The sequence below is a fragment of the Notechis scutatus genome, chromosome 1, assembly GCF_049901735.1.
Source record: "Notechis scutatus isolate UNSWTSFEM ecotype Mainland chromosome 1, rNotScu1.2, whole genome shotgun sequence".
Lineage (NCBI taxonomy): Eukaryota > Metazoa > Chordata > Lepidosauria > Squamata > Elapidae > Notechis > Notechis scutatus.
This window is the reverse complement of record NC_142009.1, coordinates 20172587-20188368: the sequence shown is the minus strand read 5'-3', so window position 1 is coordinate 20188368 and position 15782 is coordinate 20172587. Positions and strand designations below refer to the sequence as shown.

At 40.6% G+C, this 15782-nt stretch overlaps 1 protein-coding gene across 3 annotated transcripts in view; it reads left to right on the top strand.

Moving 5' to 3' along the window:
* The window catches only part of ATP2A3 (ATPase sarcoplasmic/endoplasmic reticulum Ca2+ transporting 3), a 159763-nt gene extending 145227 nt beyond the window's left edge, over positions 1-14536 (top strand). For all 3 annotated transcript variants that reach the window (XM_087957871.1, XM_087957880.1, XM_087957890.1), the window contains 8 exons: positions 1520-1855; positions 2794-3014; positions 4810-5012; positions 5696-5781; positions 6862-6995; positions 8970-9087; positions 10263-10380; positions 13117-14536. In XM_087957871.1, the coding sequence (XP_087813997.1) occupies positions 1520-1855; positions 2794-3014; positions 4810-5012; positions 5696-5781; positions 6862-6995; positions 8970-9087; positions 10263-10380; positions 13117-13136 (1236 nt within the window). In that variant the 3' untranslated portion in view covers positions 13137-14536. The remainder of the gene's footprint in view (positions 1-1519; positions 1856-2793; positions 3015-4809; positions 5013-5695; positions 5782-6861; positions 6996-8969; positions 9088-10262; positions 10381-13116) is intronic.
* The last annotated feature ends 1246 nt before the right edge of the window (positions 14537-15782 follow it).

Genomic DNA, 15782 nt, shown 5'->3' with positions numbered 1-15782 from the left:
TCGCGCACAGGCGTGCCAAACAGTAAAAACTAAGCTACTGCGCCTCTCAGCTGTTTAGCACAGCAATCCGCTCTGCCATGCCAAACAGCTGAGAGGTTAAAAAGCACCTAGGAGCAGGAGCAGACGGCTGGGTGGGCCCAACTGCAGAGTGTCAGAGACACTCCGATAGAACCAGTTCTCTGCCAGCTAATCTTCGGCGCTACCGGAATACCAGAACCAGGCCGAACCGGTAGAATACCACCACTGATTTGGAGCATTGTTACCTATCCTGGGCTCTACAATTCATAAAGGGCAGTGACAAGTTGCAGCAGGTTCAGAGAAGACCTACTAAAAGGATGAAGGTTCTGGAAACTAAGCCTTATGGGTAATGTTCTGTAGAGATTCTCAGTCATCCAGGTCATGGTTGTCCCAAAGGTGCATTTTCAGGAGGCAACTGGACTTTCTTTCTTCTATATTCCTTCTATATAAATCCTTCTATTCCCCACTATCCTGTCAGAGCTAAAAAAGTTTCTTGGATAAGAAGGAAAACGTCTTCCAAAAAAAAACCCCAAGAAAGTTCAGTTACCTCCTGAAAAAGCACCTTTGGGATTTATGGGTAATGGTTAAAACCTCTAGATAGGATTAGTTTACAGAAAAGATAATTTGGAGGTGAGAATTGATAGCAATCTTCCAATATCTGGAGGTGGGAGAAGGGAGTTGATTTCTTCTCTGTTATCCAGAGGGCAGAACCAGAAGATTAAATGTTCAAGAAGGGAGACTCAAATTAAAAAGCACAAAGAACTTTCTCACTGTTCATGCTGTCAGCCAGTGGAATAAGCTGCCATGTTACTTGGTAGTTTGTCTTTGCTGAGGTCTTAACAGAGACTGGATGACCAACCACCAGAGATGCTTTGGTGGTTCTTACATTGGATTAGATAACCTCTATGGTCTCTTCCAGCTCTATGGTTTCACGATGGTGGATTATAAGGAATCTTCTAAAAGGTGTGTCCTTATACATTTGGAAGAAGGCTGGGTAACCTTTTAGGCAAATGCTGTTGAGATCACACTCACAAAAAGGAAGGCAAAGTTGCATCCCAAATGTAAAATCAAATATCCTTCCCTTACAAAATCTATCCACCCCTATAAATCTAAACCAGCCATAAATTATACTGAAAAGTTAAGTCTTTTAAAGACTTTTGATACGGTAAAATAAGTTTATCACTTAAAAATAGGTGACAGCAATACATTTTCAAGAGAAATTGTGCGAGGGGTTCTGAGGTTATTAAGGGGAGGCACATGGTTGTAAGGTTCACCTCTTCTAGGTACAGTCTGTCAGATTAAAATCAACATGTCAGTAGAGTTGCTACTTTGAGTAGTTTGCTCTGAGGGGAAGTGGCACCATCCAAGTCTGGTTTCTGTTGGTTCAAGAGCAGTTACCTTCTGCCTTTTAGGATACAACATTTCCCCTAGATCCAAAGTTCAAGAAAGTAGAAAATCAAACTTTGGAAGGATGTATTCCCTCATTCCCTTTTGCCTGCAGACTAAGTTGACCTTTGTTGGCTGCGTGGGAATGCTGGACCCTCCTCGGAAGGAAGTGGTGTCATCTATCGAAATGTGCAAGAAAGCGGGTATCCGTGTCATCATGATCACTGGAGACAACAAAGGGACAGCCGTGGCTATCTGCCGGAGGATTGGGATCTTCTCAGAGAGTGAGAAGGTGGCCGACAAAGCATACACAGGCCGAGAATTTGACGATCTCTCACCAGACGCCCAAAGCAATGCCTGCCGTTCAGCTCGATGCTTTGCCCGGGTAGAGCCTGCCCATAAGTCCAAGATAGTTGAATACTTACAGTCATTTAATGAAATCACAGCGATGGTGAGTTCAGATTATCCCTCTTCATCCTTTGATGGTCCAGACTTACTTAGAGGTATTGGAAGATAGCATGGCAATGTAGATATAAAAAGCAAGATATAAATCAAATAACTAAGTAAATAGGGTTGCATGCATTCTTCAGGTTTCTTTCCCCTTCCTTGGATTAGAATGTATCTATAGTCTAGTTGAGTGTTTTTCAACTATGGCAATTTGAAGATTTCAACTTCAGCATGCTAGCTGGGGAATTCTGGGAGCTGAAGTCCATCCAACATCAAACTGCCAAGGTTTAGTCTTTACATCTGATGCTATCCAGATATGTTGGACTTCAGTTCCCAGAATTCTTCGTCATGTTGGCTGGGAATTTGGGAAATTCCTAATCCATTACATCTAGAGAGGACTAGGTAAGGAAAAACTAATATAAAGATATCTAATTGATATCTAATTGATCAATTGATCAAAGATAAATTATATACCATAAGGCATAAGAGGAAAGTATTAACCTATAATAATGAGATAGCGATATATGTATAGAATAGGTGTGTGTATATGACATAAATCAAAGGCTATGAAAAAAGATCTTGCAAACTGTAAAAATAAGAATGCTTTTAACTTTTCTTCCTTCTTTTTCTTTCTCTTTTCTTTCTTTTCAATCTTTTCTTTTCTTTCTTCTTTTTTCTCTCTCGTTTATTTGTGTATGTATCGTTGGTTGTTTTTAATTGTAAAAACTAATAAACTGTTTTTTAAAAAAAGATATCTAATTTAATAACATATCAAAAGATATAGATAGACTAGTAGAGAATTGTCCATCATTGCTATTTTGACAGTCTAAACTAGCTTTTAATTTCTGGTTTTCTGGAGGCATCAGGCTGGTCAGTGTTGGAGATAGTTCCCAAACGTGGCAGTGGCAAATCTTTGGGTAAAATTAATTTTATTTTCCCTAGACTGGTGACGGAGTGAACGATGCCCCTGCTTTGAAGAAAGCTGAAATTGGTATCGCAATGGGCTCTGGAACAGCGGTGGCCAAATCAGCTGCAGAAATGGTTTTGTCAGATGATAATTTTTCTACCATTGTGGCTGCTGTGGAGGAGGGCAGAGCTATTTACAACAACATGAAGCAGTTCATCCGCTACCTCATTTCTTCTAATGTTGGAGAAGTTGTGTGGTAAGAGCATTAAGGCAGCCTTGGTCAGAACAGAAAATAATATAGAGAAAGTTATAGTTATAGGATTTCAGATTTCATCCATCACAAACGTTGGACATTCTGTGGAGACCTTGGTGCTTTCCGAGTTTGGTGAAGTCATCAAGGACTCCATTCAACTCTGGGTACATATATTATGTTGGTTGATGGACATTTTGGTTGGAGATGGTAGGAGTGGGGTCCTGGAACACTGGGAGGGCTATATGTCGTCCCCACCCCCCACATACAGTATAGTCAACTGCAACTTAAGAGGCAATTCTCCAGCACATCTGCTGGAAAATTCAACAGAAATAATAGCAAACTATGTCAAATATTGTTCTTGGGGGGGGGGGGTCATTCAGTTCAGATCTGGGAACTTATGCTTCCATTCAGTTTTAAAACCAAAAATGTTCCATTTGAGCTGGTGCAAAGTTCAGTGAGGAAAACAGACCCCAGTTGCGGGAGGCCAGATGTGCACTTTATAATCATGAAGAATTTCTCTAGAGCAGGGGTGTCCAACCTTGGCAACTTTAAGACTTGTGGACTTCAACTCCCAGAATTCCTCAGCCAGCAAAGCTGGCTGAGGAATTCTGGGAGTTGAAGTCCACAAGTCTTAAAGTTGCCAAGGTTGGACACCCCTGCTCTAGACCCTGTCACAAAATGGCTTTCAAAGTCTACACGTCCGTGTACAAATTCACTGTTGTGGCCAGCATGATTAATCACAAAGTCCCCATTTCAGAGGAATCAAAGACACTCAGTGAGGTGAGGCAGAGAGCTCCACAACTTGTCCAAAACCTAAGTACAAGGTAGAGGTAGTATCTGGAACTTAGAACGTAAAAATGGGCCTTTGCAGCTCCAACTGAAAATATTGTTCAAAGAAAGGGACCGAGTGACCCCCAGATTATATCTGGACTACTTAATGTTGGCGGGGTGTCTTTGATCTGATGCTTCTATTGTTCGGTTGCATTGTATAATTTGAATTTGCTGGCTTGAAAGTACAGTGTGTTCCATCTGTATATTATGCAAACATTGTGCCAAGGTGCAATAGAGAGGTCAGTTGTGGAAAGCAGCTTTTCAGGGTGTGCCAACACTTCTGTTTGGGGTGTGTAGCTCTGTTTCACATTATAAAAATTTGCCCGTGCCCCGTTTTGGCTGGCAAAGTGCTGCAGGAGGCCATGCAGACTGAGAATGGGGGGGCTCTCACAGCCCTCCCCCCGCACACTTTTTTGGCCGGCAGAGTGCTTCAGGAAGCGTCCGTCCCATCTCCGTCCCATTCCCACCCACCCCCGGCCAGCCTGTGGAGGAGAACTACAATGCTGATCAGGCCCTCAAAGAAATCCAGTTTGACACACCTGCTCTAGACCAATGCCATGCTCAAGCAGGAGAGCTTTTATCCTTCCAGGCAAATGATTGTTCAATCTCTTCTTAAAAACTTCCAGTGTTGGAACACCCACAACTTCTGAAAGCTAATCGTTCCACTGATTAATAGTTCTAACTGTCAGGAAATGTCTCCTTAGTTCTAGGTTGGTTCTCTCCTTGATTAGTTTCCATCCATTGCTTCTTGTCCTGCCTTTGGAGAATAAGTTGACCCCCTCTTCTTTGTGGTAACTCTTGAAATATTGAAACACTGCTGTCATATCACCCCAGTCCTTAATTTTGTTAAACTACACATACCTAGTTCCTGCAACCATTCATCGTACTATTTAGGGTCCAGACTCCTTGTTATTTTTGTTGCTGAAGGCCATAAAATATATATATTTGTACGATATTCCATTTTCAGCATCTTCTTGACGGCCATCCTGGGCCTTCCTGAAGCTTTGATCCCAGTCCAGTTGCTTTGGGTGAATTTGGTGACTGATGGACTGCCGGCTACAGCCCTTGGCTTTAACCCTCCTGACCTTGACATCATGGATAAATTGCCCCGGAATCCTAGGGAACCTCTCATTAGTGGATGGTTATTCTTCCGCTACCTTGCAATTGGAGGTGAGAACATTTTTAATGCCTATTTTGGGTGACTTCCAGATGAATAGATTTGAAATCCTAGAATGCTCCAGTGGGAGCATCAGAAATTGTTTCCTTTCCTTTCCCTTCCCTTCCCTTCCCTTCCCTTCCCTTCTCTGAAAGCAGGTGAGTGGCTGCTGCTGGATGGGGGAGGGAATGAGGGATTGCATGGCTGACTGAGAAACTGCCACGGAACATTGAAAATACAAAATGGCAGCAAGAGCCTGGCAGCTACAAGTACTGTTAAATCAGCCACATGTTTCCCTTATTTCATTCACTCAGGAGTTATGGGTCCCAGATTTGGACACATTCTTTAAGTTAGCCTAATTGAGGTACCTTGGTTCAAAAATTGTCACTGTACAATGCATCATTTCACCCAGTTAAAGGTCATAATAACTAGAGTTTTAGTAGTATATATATTAAGGAATGAAACAGGTAATGTTTGAGCTGCTTAGATTCTTTGCTGAAGCATTGTATAGATCGAATTAACAATGTCTGATGACTTAGGGCTTTTATTTGAAATGTACCATGTAGTGATAGTGGTTGGAATGTAGTTAGACAGAATGGGTTGGGCTGGCTCCTGATATAAGCACCATAAAACGAAGACCAAAAAGCTATTTAACTTAGTCCCATTCCTTTATTTAATTTTCCTTTTCCCTTTGCAGTTTATGTTGGGTTTGCAACTGTAGGTGCAGCTACTTGGTGGTTCTTGTACGATGCTGAAGGACCTCAAGTTACTTTTCACCAACTGGTAAGTTAGAGATCTAAATAGAGAAAAACACAGTTTACATCTTTATATCTTGCAGAGAAGAGATGCAATGCATGTTATACCCAGAGCCAAAAATGTGGCTTCAGAGTAAATGTGGATGGCATCAGGGTGAGGCTAAGAACAGATGTAGCTCCTTAAGGATGAGCCGCACATCCTTACATATATGTACATACTGTCTTTTATCTTATTGCTTCAAGAAGATGAAGATATTATTGTTAATTTATTTAGACAGCTGATATTACAGCATTATACTTTGAAAAAAAAAATTTAGTTTATTTTATTACGCTTTTCCATAGGAATTCCTTTTCATTTCAAGGGATTCATTCTTCTTTATATCTATTGATTACCACTGGATTTGGTAACAGCAGGAGTTTCTGTAATGTAGGGAATCATTATGGATATCCAGAGACAAAATTTACTAGTTGCATAAAAAAGGAAAGCCATTAATTCCTACTTTGGCTAATGTCCAGAATGTGATGCTTTAGATTGTTTAGCCAATATGACAAATCTCACACAGAGCAAGAAAGCATCCCTACAGATGGACATGTAGCATCTAAAAATCAAACATTGACTTTTTTCCTGAGCTTTTGTGTTAACACAGAACACGGGAAATACATAATTTTTCTTTATTTAGATTCAGAGAGGCCATTAAACTTTGTTTTTCTATTCCTTGTGCTTTCAGAGTTATTTCAGCTTTGTTAAATCTTTAGATTTACAACCTGACTTTCCTGTAGGGGCTGAGTGCAATATAGATGGCAGAACTTCTTACCTTTTGAAATGATTATAGTATTTTCCTATTGCTTGTAATATTTGATGCATGCTGAGGTTTATGTTTTTTTATTTATTATGCTTTATAGATTTCAACCGGTTTGTAATAAAAACGAACAAGATCACAATATAAAATAGCCCAAGTTTTCATTAAAATGATAGTAAAATTCCTCCTGTAATGACTATCCCCAGTGAAATTAGAAGTCTTTATACCACTGCAAGCTTTGGAAGACCTTAATCTTCGAGCCGCACCTCGCAGCCACTGAGCCTTAGGTTGTGTTTTTCTGCCTACAGAGGAACTTCATGAGATGCACAGAAGACAACCCCATCTTCGAAGGCATTGATTGTGAAATCTTCGAATCCCGTTATCCAACCACCATGGCACTCTCTGTGCTGGTGACAATTGAGATGTGCAACGCACTCAACAGGTACTGTTGGGTGTGTCTTGAAGAAGAAAAGCAATACACTGAGACTACTTTCATTTTTTTAAAAAGGGATCGATAATATTTGAGTGCAGGATTTAGAGTGCTGTTCTTCCAAGAAATCTTGATGCTGACAACTATTTTGTGGTTGCATCTGCAGTATGCAGATGTCTACTGTTAATGAAAAAAAAGCTTGCCTGGATAATTTTCTTCCATGGCATAAATTCTTGAAATCACTGCCTGTCCACTGCCTGTCCATAGTCATGTCACTAGCATGCTAGGGAGTGCAGTAGAGGACAACAAACATTTATTTCATTTGTGCTTGTCTCTTGGTTTATCTCTTGGGTATTTTACTGCCAGGAATGGAGTGAGATGCTGTGGTGGGGTCTTCTGCCCAGTTAACTTGCCAGAATATTGAACATGTCTTGTAGGAACAATGGAATTTGTTACCTCTTTTTAGGCTGCAACATAGGTTGGATGACTACTGACATGGTAACCTTTTTTAAAACAATTATGTAGCATCTGTGTGCTTTCTATGGTTGTAGGTGTTGAGCTATCAACTTTGGATAGCATACAGATAGTCTTTAACTTACGACCACAATTTCCTTTCCTAAGCAAAATAGTTCTTAAGTGAGACATGCCCAATTTTATGACCATTTTTGCCATGGTTATTAAATTAATCACTACAGTTGTTAGATGAATCATGTGGTCAATAAGTAAATCCAGCTTGCTCCATTGGCTTTCCTTATCACAAGCTGGCTGGGAAGGTGAATATAATAGAATAGGATAAGGATAGAGTTAGAATTATTAGAAATAGAACTAGAATTAAATTTCTTTATTTGGCCAAGTGTGATTATACACACAAGTAATTTGTCTCCAGTCAGAGGCTCTCGGTGTACATACAAAACAACAGAGTAATAATAATCTTAATAATGATACCAATAAGAGGAGGTAGTAGAGAAGATGAGAAGGATAATAATAATAATACACCCTTACCACGTGGGTAAATAGGCATAAGAGTACTGTGGGATTTAGGTGTTCAGCAGACTGATGGCCCAAGGGAAAAAAACTGTCTCTGTGTTTAGTTGTTTTGACATGCAGTGCCCTATAGCAGCATCCCAAGGGAAGGAATTTATGTCCAGGATATGAGTAGTCTGTAGATATTTTCTCAGCCGTCCATGTAATATACAAGTCCTCAATGAAAAGCAGGCTGGTTGCAGATATATTTTTTTTGCTACAGTCCTATAACTATTCGTTAAAGTCTGTACCTGTCCTGTTTGGTTGTTTTACTACACCAGACAGTTGCTGAAGTAGGGATGACAGACTGAATAATTCCTCCGTAGAATTGTATCAACAGCTCCTGGAGGAGGGGGGTGAACTTTCTGAGTTGACCCAGAAACAATATTCTTTGCTGTGCCTTTTTAATGATGGTTTTAATGTTAGGTGTCCACTTCAAATCCCTGGAGGAGATTATAGAACCTCCAAACTTGAAGGACTCTTACAAATGGTGATCACAAAACCTGGGACACCGCAACCATTGCATTTAAGTTGCCAAGCCTTTGAATTTTGATCACATGACCGTGGGGATGCTGTAGTAGACATAAGTGTGAGGACTGGTCATAAGTCACTTTTTTCAGTGCCACTGTAACTTCAAACTGTCAGTAAACAAATGGTTCCACCTGTAATTGTCATTGCTTAGAACTGTGTCCCTTGCCTCAAATGACATAGAGCAGTGGTTCCCAACCATTCTGGCTCCATGGACTGGCAGCAGAAGTAGCATCAGGGAAAGGGAAGAGATAGTTTCGCACATACAACCTATATCCCATGCTTGCGCAGCCTGGTTCCTAACAGGCCGCGAACAAGTACCAGTCTGCAGACCACCCATGACATGGAGCTAAAACCAGGGGAATGAAGGAATGTAGATGCCTTCAGAAAACTAAGGAATTGGGGATGCATGATTAGCTTTTGTCTTCCCTACAGTGTGTCTGAAAACCAGTCGCTGCTCAGGATGCCTCCCTGGCTGAACATCTGGCTCCTGGGAGCCATTGTCATATCTATGGCTCTGCATTTCCTGATTCTGTATGTGAAGCCATTGCCTGTAAGTAGTGTCTTTTGCACCCAAATTGGATTTAGAAGGATGTCACTAAGCCACACCCTGTCTCCACTGCCCTCTTTGGATTCCTGGTAGCAATGATGGGCAATGTTGGTTTCAGGATCCCAGAATCCCAGGATGTCAGAGTTTGTTGCAGAAATCGAATCCAGAAAGCACACACAGATACTGATTCAGCAGGATTCATTAACTTCTTTATATACACGATAAGACATGAAGTAAATTCACAATACCAACAGCAGATTCTTCCAACGTGAGCAGAGGAGAGAACAGCAGAGAACAGTTTCAGTTTTGATTCAGAGTTGCAAAGTAGACTTGTAGCTTCAGAGCTCAGAGATCAATACAGAGCCACGCCCATACTACTTCCAGTTTCAGTTTGCAAACAGTCCTCATTGGCTGACCTTGTTACCATGCCTCTGCCAGGTCGTGAATATTCTGACACAGGATTTCGGATCTCAGTTGGGGGAATTCAGATACCAACATTGCAAAAAATCAGCAGCAGGGTTCCCTCCCTTTTTGAAGCAGCAAATACACAGAAACAAGAACCTAAAGCAGTATTTCTCAATCTTTGCAAATTTAAGACTCTAGGCTTCTTTGTAGAAAAACAGAATGTCTGCCTGGGGAATTCTGGGAGTGAAGTCCCCCAGTCTTAAAGTTGGTAAGGTTGAAAAACATTGGTCTGAAACAACAAAAGAATGTAAAAATACAAATGAACAGCAGCTACATCTGGTTTTGGGAAGGCCCACACCTCTTCCTCAAAAAGTTAGGTGTGGTTCCAGATTCCAAAATGTTGCCCATCCTGAAATTTCTTGGTACTTCAGCAAGCCTGACTGTCCTTCAGGTTTTTCTCTTTGGAACACTATAGAAGCAACAACATCCACAGATTTAAGCTTTGAAAGTAGCAATAGCAATAGCCCTTAGACTCATCTACCACTCCCCAGTGCTTTACAGCCCTCTCTAAGCGGCTTACAGAGTCAGCATATTGCCCCCAACAATCGTGGGTCCTCATCTTACCCAACTCGGAAGGATGGAAGGCTGAGTCAACCTTGAACCAGTGAGAATCGAACTGCTGGCCGTCGGCAGAATTAGCCTGCAATATTGCATTCTAACCACTGCGTCACCACAGCTCTTGACCTAACCCACTTCATTTTCTTATCTTGCAGCTGATCTTTCAGGTGATCCCACTTAGCTGGCCTCAATGGGGAAAAGTGCTGCAAATCTCTTTGCCGGTTATCGTGCTGGATGAAGGCTTGAAGTATCTCTCCCGTAATCATTTAGATGGTGAGTGCCCTTGCAGCAGGATTGCCCATCAGTTTTGTGGTTTGTTAATTGTGTTGATATAAGGCACAGCTTGAATTGCAAAAGTAGAGGACACAATGTAAAATAAATACCAAAGCCCCAGCCTTCCCGATTTAATTAAGATAATATTTTAAATTATGGCCTTCTTCTGCCAGCATCGTTTTCTAGAGCTGTTGTGAACAAGCACTTAAATTTATGTACTTACTTACTTACTTACAAAATTTATTTACTTATTAATGAAATTTATTTGCCGCCCACCTCATATCCAACGACTGGAATGAGTGGCTTAAAACATTAAAGCATTAAAAAACATTAACATCATCAGTCATAGAAACACAGCGGATAAAATCGTTAACAAATACCAACCACCAACACCAGATGAGAAAGGAAGAAGCCAGGCACACAGGGGGTAGGGAGATGGGATTAAGTCTTAGTTAGTCAACAGCCTCCAGTATGAAGCTCCTCCATTGGTGTCTCCAAGACATCTGGCAGAGCCAGGTCTTAAAGCCCTCATGAAACGTCAGGAGGGTGAGAGCCAATCTCACCAGTGGTGGGATTCAAAATATTTTACTACCGGTTCTGTGGGCATGGCTTGGTGGGCATGGCAGGGGAAGGATACTGTAAAGTCTCCATTCTCTCCCCATCCCACTAACCTGCTTTCCAGCTCCATTTTCCTGTGCGGGAAACAAAAGAAGACCCAGCCAATCAGCTGGGACTTGAGAGGCAGAGAATAGATGGGGGCGGGGTCAGTCAGAGGTGGTATTTACCGGTTCTCCAAACTACCCAAAATTTCTGCTACTGGTTCTCCAGAACTGGTCAGAACCAGAGGTGGTATTCAGCAGGTTCTGACCAGTTCTGGAGACCTGGTAGTGGAAATTTTGAGTAGTTTGGAGAACCAACCCAGGATTGGGGTGGGAATGGAGATTTTATAGTATCCTTCCTGTGCCTTGCCCACCAAGCCACACTCACAGAACCGGTAGAAAAAAAAATTACTCAAAATTACCACTACTGGTTCTCCAAAACTGGTCAGAACCTGCTGAATACCACCTCTGAATCTCACCTCAGGGGAAAAGATGTTCCAGAGCAGGAGACTCCAATCTTGGCAACTTTAAGACTTGTGGACTTCAACTCCCAGAGTTCCTCAGCCAACAAAGCTCTGGGAGTTGAAGTCCACAAGTCTTAAAGTTGCCAAAGTTGGAGACCCCTGATCCAGAGGACACTGCAAGCATCATAAATATGAACCAGTTGCCAAGTGTCTGAATTTTGATCACATGATCATGGAGATGCTGCAATGGTCATAAAACTTTTGTCAGGGCCATTGTAACTTACGAATGTCACTAAATGAACTGCTTTAAGTCGAGGACTATCTGTATGAGATGTGTTTCTGTGTGGTACATATGGAAGAGTTCTGTAAATCTCCCAGTTATACAGACTGAAGATCCCCAGACTGAGAACAATCCAGCCATCAAAATCTTAGTCTTTGCATTTTAGTCATGCATGACAGGTAGTCCTCAACTTATGATCACAACGGAGCTCAACATTTATGTTGTTTAAGCGAGAAATTAGTTAAGTGAGTTTTTATCCCATTTGATGACTTTTCTTGCTACCGTTGCCAAGTGAATCACTGCAGTTGTTAAATCGTTTCTCCATTGAATTGGCTCATCAGAAGGTCGCAAAATGGTATCGCATGACTTCAGGATACTGCAGCCGTCATAAATATGAGTCAGTTGTCAAGCATCTGAATGTAAATCACGTGACCACAGGGAGGCTGCAATGGTCATAAATGTGAGCAACAGTCATAAGTGTGAAAAATGGTCATGTCACTATTTTCAAGGCTGTTGTAACTTTGAACGGTTCGCTAAACAAAATGTTGTAAGTCAAGGACTACCTGTACTTTTGCCCCATTTGTAGAACCAAATTAAGAAAGCATTTAGATCACTTTCCAGCAGCAGAAGAGGGTTCTGGCCCTTAATGTTTGCCATCCTTATCAAGTTAGTTATCTTGAGGTCATGACTGCTTCATCTGTCGATAAAGCCATGATTTGCTCAACCATAATTGACCGAGCAAACAAAAGTAGCTAGGTACACAGCATACGTTAATCCAAAATGAAACAAACCATGTTATGGCATAATACAATGCTTGAATCCATTTAAGATGATAAAAATGTTTTCTGCAACGAAAATCTTTTTGTCAGGATTCCAGCAATCAATCTAATTGATCTAATAAATCATGATTCTCAAGCCAAACTTCAAAAAACTTCAAAGGGTTTATTAGAGGCGACATACTGGCACTGCCCTGTATGAAGCCAACTCCGGCAAATGTAATTTACAGTCACCTGTGAACCTGTTTCCCCTCTCCCCCCTGGGTGTCTCATAAACCAGATTCTCCAATTGAGCACGTTCACGGGCTGGGTGTCATCATTCACATTCTCCAATTAAATATATTTGCAAGCAAAGCTCTGGTATTTTAGTTACAATCTTTTAAAGATAAGAGTTGGAATATACTTTAGCTTTCAAACTGCTGCACTGCTCTTCCAGATTTCCTTCCTCCCCCCCCCCCCTTTTTTTTTTTATGGCAACTACTAAAACAGGCATAGGAATGTTTTGTGAGTTGACGCTTTTCTTTTGTTATTAAATTGTGTCCAGTTAAGGAAAGGTGAGCACAAATGTAATTTATTTATTTATTTTTAAATGTTGCTTCCTGTGTCCCTATCCCCAGGCAAAGAAAGCAAGAAATGACCAGCACAAAAGAAACTCCGCTTCTCCGCAAAATGAATCGTAAACTCTTACCTGGGACTGAAGAAATTGCATGCTTGAACATTTCCAAAAGACATCAAGGAATATGCATGTTTTTGAAGTCTCGGACTTAATGCGGGTGAATTGTCAAAAGAAATGAAAAACTGATATTTTTGTTTTGTTTTTCTTTTTACTTTTGTTATGTAGCTGGGTTTTTTTTCCCTGTATATAGTTGTGCAAATACTGGACAGTTAAATTATGGCTGGGGAGGGAGGGTAAAGTTTGCTCTTTAATGGAGGCAAAGCTTTAGAGATCTGCTTCTGAAGATTTAATTTCTTTTTTTTTAATCTCTTTTTTTTGCACCCTAAGAACTGCATTTTTCTCTTGAAAGAAGCAATTGTTTGTGAGATATTCTATGGTTCTTGTCAGAAGTAGCCCCTGGTAGGATGAATTTATCCTTCACCCACAAGACCCTCTTTGACACAGTCCTGTCAGGTTTTATGAGACAGAAAATACCACATGACTTGAGGTAGCCAATCAGATTTTTTTGAGAAATATGTTTGACCACCTGATTGGCTACTGTATATTCGTCATATTTTACTGGAGACTGGCTGCTGAAACCATGCTTGGCTTTGCGTAGATGCCTAAATTCTAAAATTAGAAGATGGCTGCAATGCTTGTGCTTGCAGGCTTATGAGAAAGAGGGTAGAAAAGTTCAATATACCCTTAACCATCTACTTCTGCCATGTTTCGTTCTTGTGTGGGAAACCTTTTCTCCCATCTTTGTTTCATAGCCTCCAGCTTCTTCTATACCAGAAAGCTGAATTCACTAGTAAAGATTTAGTGTGGAAAGCTGGTATTTTGAAAGAAAGATTCAAAAGATTTTAGTTTTGCCATTTCTCTCTTATATCAATTCTTTATTCAAAGAATAATTGCCTGGAGACATATCTATCCAAGTTTGTATAACTGTAGACCATAAATATATAGAGAAATGTCTCATTAGAAGTCAACTCATTGATCCATTTAGCACAGGTGTGTCCATTCTGCGGCCCATAGGCTGCATGCAGCCCTGGATAGGTAGTAATACAGCCAATAAGATTGTAAACCTTTAGCATTACTATGTGATTTTTAGCAATATTTTATAAACAGTAACTATATTACATGTTTTGTATGCAGCCCAAGACAATTCCACTTCATTCAGTGTGGCTAAGGCAAGCCAAAAGGTTGGACATCCATAATTTAGCCGATCTGACTGGTGGGCTATCGTTTTTCTCACTTGCTGCCTGAAATCTTTGTAATTGGAGGTATTATAGACTGATTCTGTGTACTTCTACAAAAAAAAAAATCCCCTGAAATATTTTGCCACAAAGCTATTTTTGTGTAAACCACCGGTATTAATTCATCTTGGTTAGTATTCGTTTCTGTGTGAACTGTCCAGAGTGGCCTTCAAAGATATAATTGGGGGTGCCATAAGAGCAGAATAATCATAATAGTTACTTCCTAACAAAGGGACAGCATGATTTAAGTGTCAACCTTCCCTCTGTATAGTTTATTCTTAATACCCCAAAGGTGCTTTTTTCAAGAGGCAACTGGACTTTCTGGTTTTGAAGATGTTTCGCTTCTCATCAAAGAAACTTCTTTAGCTCTGGATGAGAAGAGAAATGTCTTCAAAGAAAAAACAGAAAGTCCAGTTGCCTCTTGAAAAAAAAGCACCTTTGGGACAACCAGGATCTGGATGACTGAGAATCTCCATAGACATTTATTCTTAATAGATCTCTCAAGAAGAAAATAAAGAGGGTCCAGATAAAATTCATGAGTGATATAGTAAAAGAGAGAGCAATTCTGTCTCTCCATATCCTAAGAGACATGGGACATTTATGCAATTTAGTTTGTGGTCCTTGAAGATTTAAGGAGTGCAAATGTCGTCAGTTGGGGCAAGAGTTTGCATTCTCATTACTTATCAAACCTGGCTGTTTTTCAGGCCAGGTGCCTATAACCTTGATCTGTATAATCCATATCTCTGGCAGATGTAAACAGGTGAGATTTGAAGGCATGGGTGCCCGATTTTAATTTCTAACCATGGATTTCCATGGAAAGTTTCCATACTTTTAGATAGTTATTCTTACAACAACAGCAAATGTAGGTACGTGGAGAATCATAAATGATGAATCCCAGCCTTTGGAAAGAAGATGATATTTCAGGCTTGAAGACTGTCTTTGCAATATGGCCAAAGGTTTTTTCCCCCAGGGAAAAAAAGGTAGTCCCATAGTAATATTAACATGAAGTCTGGGTGTCCTACCTGACAGCATTTTTTTTTTAAGAACAGTACCTAAGAGCAGATGGTGATTATGGAGGTGAAGGATAATTATTAAATTTCTCTCACACCTTTTCTCCAGAATTACAAGATAGCTTACATGAGCTTCTCAATTTTACTCTGTCAACAACAGTCTTTTGAGGGGCTGGGCTGGGCTGAGAAATAATGATTGTCCCAAAGTCAAGCTTCTATGATTGAGGGGGACTACTCCAACCTGAAGCAGTAGACACGAGCTTAAATGGATTCCAGAAAATGGTAGAGGATAGGAAGGCCTGGAGGAAGGAACGTCCATGGGTTGCAATGAGTCGGACATGATTTTGCAACTAACTACAACA